This window comes from Corvus brachyrhynchos, unplaced genomic scaffold (assembly GCF_000691975.1).
Source record: "Corvus brachyrhynchos isolate BGI_N302 unplaced genomic scaffold, ASM69197v1 scaffold44, whole genome shotgun sequence".
Taxonomy (NCBI): domain Eukaryota; kingdom Metazoa; phylum Chordata; class Aves; order Passeriformes; family Corvidae; genus Corvus; species Corvus brachyrhynchos.
In genome coordinates this window covers 4,513,114-4,519,694 of record NW_008238359.1, presented here as the reverse complement: position 1 = coordinate 4,519,694, position 6,581 = coordinate 4,513,114, and the positions used below count along the sequence as shown (strand labels likewise).

The following is a 6,581-nucleotide window of genomic DNA, read 5'->3' as shown; positions in this document are numbered from 1 at the left end:
GTTGAATAGCATCTTTCCTTTTTTTTCCATTCATAGTGTATAATAAAATACCAAGTAGCATTTAAATTTCTATGATTAAATCAAGGAATTGAGTTGGAGCTGTGAAGAGCTCCCTTCTCCCCTCTACTCTAACTGAAGTGAAAGATTCCACCAGCTTTTAGACTTAACTGGAGTAAATAAGTGTTCATTTCCTTTCAAAAATGTTTTCTGTCTGCATTTTGTTACATTGCATGCTGAATGGCTAACGTAAGCCACTGGCATTTAATAAACATAGAATTCCTATTTAGTTTTAATAGGCTGCTTTTATTTTTAAAAAACAAAAGGAACATATTTTGAATTTTATGTATTTATCTACTGGTAGCATGCATTTCTACAAGTTTCAAACTCCAGTTTTATTTCCTATGGCTCTAAACTAAGCCAAGCCCACCACAGTCCCATCAGACTCCTAACGGTGGCGCTGAAGCACAGGTAAGTTGACTTCTTGCAAAAAAAACCAAGCTAATGGATACGGGTACAAACAAATGCACTTTGGAGAATAAATACCCAAAATACTTGTTATCACTAAAATTGGCACATTTAGATCATTTAGAGTAGCACTAGAATAAAAAAAAAGTTTCATCTTTACATCTTCAGCACTTAAAACGAAGTATTGTGTGCTAGCAAGATGATGAACACAAATATAAAGCAAACCCTGATTTTTTACAGTACATTGGAACTAAGTCCTCTGCACCTTGTAGAATAGGACATCGGCAGTGCCACTTCATATCATGTAACTTTCATGTCCTAGAAATGTACAATTGCAACTAGAGGAACTTTCAAAACACTAAATTCTTCATGCCCATATTCTGTGCTGGTGAGATCTAACATGGCATAATGAGGATACAAACACATACTAACAAGCTTTAACACTAATGTTGCTGTCTTATCAGTAAGACTTCATGAACAATTCTAGCAATGCACGGAAACAGTTGATTTGTTCTTATAGTTCTGCTGGTTATTTGTATCATTTAAGGGATCAGCAATGCTTCAGTTAGACAACACAGTCATCCAGATATCACAGCTACCTCTGAGTTCTGTAAGCACCTTCTTTCTTGAAGTTGTTTTCAGTCACTAAGAAATTTTAAAGTCCCTTGAATTTACATAATGATCTGCAAGCAGATGTTTAATTTGAAATACAAAGTGACATTTGACAGCAGAAATCTAGAAGAGTAACAGAGAAGAAACTGTCAAAAAGCTACTGTGTCCCTCTTCCAAGTTCCACCCCCACGCTTTCAGTTTCATTCCCAAGGTTTCTTTTTGATGCTAACAATTAAAAAGCTCCCCTATTTTGTCAATTTTGCAACCATAAGCATCCTGAGAGGTAGTGTATCTTCTATCCAGGTGTTTGGAGAGTTCATCATCTTCTCCCAAAGGGCAGTTTCATCTGAAGTAGAATCCATCCAGTCTACTCTAGTTCCATAGCTTTTGCCTAGAAAAATATCAGTTTTAAGAGAAAAATTATTTAATATGCTGCAGAGTTAAGCACAGACAATCAAATTTGCCTGCTCTGTCAAATACAATTAACAACATTTTCACACAAATTTCATCATATTTCCCCAGATTTTTTCCTTTTTGTCCTTGGGCTTTTTGTCACAATCCCAAGGAAAAGGATGTCAATTGCCCATACATCTCAGAAGGTTTAACAATAAAACAGGGTACTGATTTTGCACTGAAATGCAAATTGAGATTCACTGTTCTAATTTGTAACTCAGGTTATTCTGGTGAACCATGCAAGAAGTTAATTTGTGAAAAATAATTTTTACATTGTATTTCCTGAGACAACTCCAAACACATCCTCCCCTCAGATCAGAGAGCAGAATGAAAGGGACAAATAGAAGAATTGTATGTTTTTCCTGTTATTATATCTGCACACCTTATAGTGCCCTTATGCTAAAAACTTGCTTGCATTTATAATTTTTCCTATTCAATATCTTCAAATCTTATCCTGCATTCCTGATCTATCCTTTTATTTCCACCCTCTATTGTATTTTTTGAATGAGTAAGTTTGTAAAACATTATCAGATTTCAAGTGCAGGAATAGCATATTCTTGTACTTGAAACAGTACCAGGTACAATGTATGGCCAGGCAAAGATTTATTTCTAATATTTCTTCTTTTCAGCCATCCTAACCCTCCTAGCACTACTATTATTTACATCTCCCGATCTGTTCTGAAGAATAGGTGCCTTACTGAGTGAAACACTTCAGTAAGCAGAAAAGAAAGACTGAAAGAGAAGAGAAGAAATGGAAAAGGGCGGGGGGGAAAAAAAAAAAAAGGAAAGATTACTTTGTAAATTAAGTATTAGTGTGGTAATTGTCCAGTACCTGTTCCAAGGCCTATCCGGATGCCTCCCAAAAAGTGGTTTGCTAGTTTGTTGTGATCCCAGACTGTGAGTTCTATGCAGGCTTCTTTTAAATCTTCTGGTCTAAAGCCATCATAGACCATGGTGTGGTTGAATACTGGGTTTGTAGTTTTTGCAACTGTCCTTGTTTTCTGGCGACTTTTTCTGCTGGTGTCTGGAAGAATGGTACTTCAGAGAGAAAAGCACTGTTAGTTTGCACTTACACAGCACAGCCTGCATTAAACCCACTGAAAAGGCAAAAGCTCCTGATTAACACAGTGCTTTGTATATTAAAATATGACTGAAGATAAGGTGCTTTACAGAGATGGGGTGAAGGGTCATATTCTCAGCCCCTTACAGGAAATACTGGCAGCAGGTATCCACCCTTACGCTTCAGAGGATGGAAGGGCAAGCCAGGTGGGGAAGAGGCACAAGTGAGTTTATTTGCTGTGTTATCACTGATGACACTGAAACATTTTGTTGCTGCCAGAGATCTCCCCAGCCATCTTGTTATTCTTATCTCTTCACATTTTTAGTCTGTAGATGGAAAGGAAGGGGGAAGAAATACAACTATGTATTCACAGTATTCAACTATTTCACTCTTCCGTCTCCTCCCAAAATGTGCTAAGCTAAACCATGTTCTAGCACAAATATGCTTTGCTTAAATGTGAATAAAAGCCAGAACAGTTTGACTAGTCCTTCCACCAAATGACTGAGAGACAAAACCAAAGTGTAGTAATGACACAGGAAACTCTCCCAATAAGTTTTACTTGGTGGTACATACTTAGCATCTGGAAGTTGTCAACTATGCAGGATAATTTGCACTACAATAAAGGAGAATCAGAAAACAATTCAGTGTTCTTTTAATATGAATGTAGAAAAAGAAGATACAATTAGAAAGCACAATGGTGCATTATTAGGCCACCATGTTTGATGACTTCAACCACAATTCTTACCACTTAATAAAGGAGTTGAGCCTATTGCCTCTCAGAAGAGGGAGGTTATGGCATTCCTTCACCCAGATGTGGACCTCACCAGTAGATAGAGTCTTCCTTCCTGTAAAAATAAAACATCTGCTTAAGCAGATGCCTTTTAAAGGTATTTTCTCTGATGCAACAGTTTTTGCCCATTTGTGGAGGTGATATTCAGCCTAGACTTGTTATCTCACATCTTAATTCAACATTGCTCTCTGTACTCTGGAAGTTGAAATCTTCATCCCATCAAAGTACTGCAAGATCACATCATGTCTGCATTCCTACAGTGACCTTTCTTCTGTTACAACTAAGCGAACACATGCTACTGGTCTTCTCTTCCCAAGACTCCTAGATAAACAGATCAGCTTGTCATCAGCCTATGTGATGTTAGCATTTATTGTTGCTTGTACTTTCAAAGAAGCTCCTTTATGCTCTTAGTATATTTGATTCTTACTGACTGACTGGCTGTCTGGATTAAAGACCTGACCTGGCTTCTCTCTCAGATTGGTCCATTATCTGTTGCCAGACAAGATTAAACCAAACTGATCAGACTGCTATAAATTTTGGCATTCTAAATACTTGCTGCTACTTCCTACATCTAGTATTGCTAGAAATTCAGTGTGTTGTCATTGTTTAGCACACCACAGCACCTACCTAATGATTTATAATCTCTAAAACTATTGAGAAAACAGAATTTTGTTACACATACAGATTGTATTACAAATCTTAGATTGTAACAATGAGGTAATTTCTTCATCAGTAACATTAAAAACAAAAAAATATCTCAAAATGGTCTTTGGGGTTCTTAACTGTATTCACAACCAGGGTGACTTAATCATTTAGAAAGAAAACAGAAAATCTACTTTTATGTTGAAATAAGCTGTCTGAAGTGAATGACAAACATTAAACAAGGGGGTTTTTTTAATTAAAAAAAAAAACAACCAAAACAAACAAAAAACTCCCCACACAAAACCCCCAAAGGCTTGACAAACCCAAGAAAAGCAGCAATGTTTACCTCCAATTGGATGTGGGACATACTGGAGGGCTAGTTTCATCTCCCCTCTGTTTTCTAGTTTAAGAGTTATTGCTGAAGTCTGAAATGAAAAAAGAAATTAAACCAAACATCTGATATTAAAGTGGTGCTGCACTTGCTCCCTATTTTCAGAAGGTTTACTCCATATTTGGTTAACAAGTGCCTTCAGATTTCTGTTGCAGCAATATGACATAATGAGAAATACCTTGAAGTTCCTCCTCCTTAGACTGTGAGAAAGTTTTTCCTGCTGTAATAGCTAGCTAGACCAAAAGGCATCTCAGAACTGTATTTCTGTTTTCCAGTGCATAAGTATTTATGATTATAATCAGCACAAAACTCACAGAACACACAAGACCAAGCCTAAATAATGTCTTGGTTTTGCACTTACACAGCAGAAAATGAAAAACAGCCAACCTACCCTTGGCTTGAGGGGAAACCAGTTGATCTGCTTATTGGATGGATCATTCCAATCCCAAGCTCCTAAATCCAACTCCACTTCACCAAGGAAGCTATTCCTCCCAAAGGTATCATTGTGCCAGACAGAGATATTGAGGCTTTGATTCTTTAGGAGATCCTTCTCAATTTTATACTGCCAGGAAGAAGTAAGAAAAAAAAAATTAAAACAAGCTGAATTTTTACCAGTGCTGTGTCTGAAAGTGATAAGATTAGAAAAAAAGTGCCTGGGTAATTTATACATCCATAACTGCCCACTTCTGCATTTCAGAAAGCAAACAAACAAACCACAATAAAACCCAGCTGTTTACTTTTTATTTCTGTCATTTAAGCTCATACATGGCTTGTGTTTGTTTACAAGAAGTATAGAACAACCAGTGATCTCAATCCAGAGATCACCACAGAGTTAACCTATCACTGGAAGGACTCAGCCAACTCTGCAGAGCAATCCCTCTCATGCTAATGTCTCTTTTGAGTGCAATCTAGACCTGAGCCTAAAAGTTGAGGCTCCTCACACATCACACATACAGTATATTATATCTAGTAATAGTTTGATAAATACCCGCAGTATTTCATTATAGACTGGATCAAAAGTTTTCTTTTTGACAGAAGTCTTCCGTTTGCCCAGTCTGTATTTTTCTGGAAGCAGGTAGGTCTTTACATACCTAAAATTTAGACAGGTTTGTTAGAAGAGTTAAACCAAAAACCAAGAAAATCCAGACCCTCTCCAACTTCATGTTCCTAAACACAAAAATATTTCTTACAAAGTAAAAGAAATGCACTTAAGTACACGTTTGCTATTCAGCTTATATATTTAAGAAATAGAACAGCAGTGGTGATGGGTAATATCATCACTTTCTTATAATATCCTTCTCCAGGGGAAAGTCTGTTGAAATGTCTCCTTGGCACGTAAAAATACGGAATATATAATTGTAGCAGGATCAAATATCATATTTATAGGTGCTGATCCTACTGAAAACATACCAAAGCAGCATTTACCATCTGAAAAGTGGCATTTTAAAGGAGAATTTAATATTCTTAAAGGTTTGAATTCCCTATGTTAATATATATACACCAATTTATAATGGCAATTCTATAGTCAATTGTGGATACAAAAATGCTATTATCATGGAATTTTCCTGCTTCTTCTAAACCGTGGGATACTTTTCTCTCTCACAAAGGTATTTGCAGAGTTCTGTAAACTCAGAACACCTGCGACCTTGTGGAACTATGTTTATGGTACAGTAGAAAAATATTTTGACAATGGATGTTTTAGGATTTTAGCCAATCACCCCCAAGGGGTGGCTGATCCTTTGTCCAATTAGACTATGAAGAAAAAGTCTATAAAAGAGTTTGTAAAATAATTAAATCAATCAATCTTGCTGCACAATTCCTGCCTGCTGGATCTTCTCTCCTCCTCCCTACGGCTGTGGGACATGGTAATATCGACAGTGGAAATATTCAATCAGAGTATGTCATGGGTTAGCAAAGCATAGTCTCGGAAGTGATGTCCTTGCAAAGGGATGCTTACAGCTTCCTCTGTGACCTAACATAACCTATCAGCTGGCCAGTTTGAATATGGACAATTTTTTAAGGCACTTAAAATTTTGATCACCTCTCTGATCCACACTTAAGAATAGACAAACCCGGGGCAGAGCTCTCTCTCGTTTCCGGTGCTGGGACAGGTGGCTGCGGGGCCCGAGCGGGGGCTGGCAGGCCTGGGCCAGGGCCTGCTTCGGCCG

The 6,581-nt window shown here is 37.3% G+C and overlaps 1 protein-coding gene across 9 annotated transcripts in view; it reads right to left on the bottom strand.

Annotated features, from left to right (window-relative positions):
• Positions 1-282: 282 nt before the first annotated feature.
• Positions 283-6,581, bottom strand: part of SYTL2 (synaptotagmin like 2) — a 55,713-nt gene continuing 49,414 nt past the window's right edge. For 8 of the 9 annotated variants that reach the window (XM_017736001.1, XM_017736004.1, XM_017736002.1 and 5 more), the window contains 6 exons: positions 5,402-5,504; positions 4,805-4,975; positions 4,369-4,447; positions 3,336-3,435; positions 2,363-2,568; positions 283-1,468 (listed from right to left, as the gene is read on the bottom strand). In XM_017736001.1, the coding sequence (XP_017591490.1) occupies positions 1,323-1,468; positions 2,363-2,568; positions 3,336-3,435; positions 4,369-4,447; positions 4,805-4,975; positions 5,402-5,504 (805 nt within the window). In that variant the 3' untranslated portion in view covers positions 283-1,322. Of the gene's footprint in view, positions 1,469-2,362; positions 2,569-3,335; positions 3,436-4,368; positions 4,448-4,804; positions 4,976-5,401; positions 5,505-6,581 lie in introns of those variants that run through there. The other variant, XR_001862474.1, reaches the window with a different exon arrangement.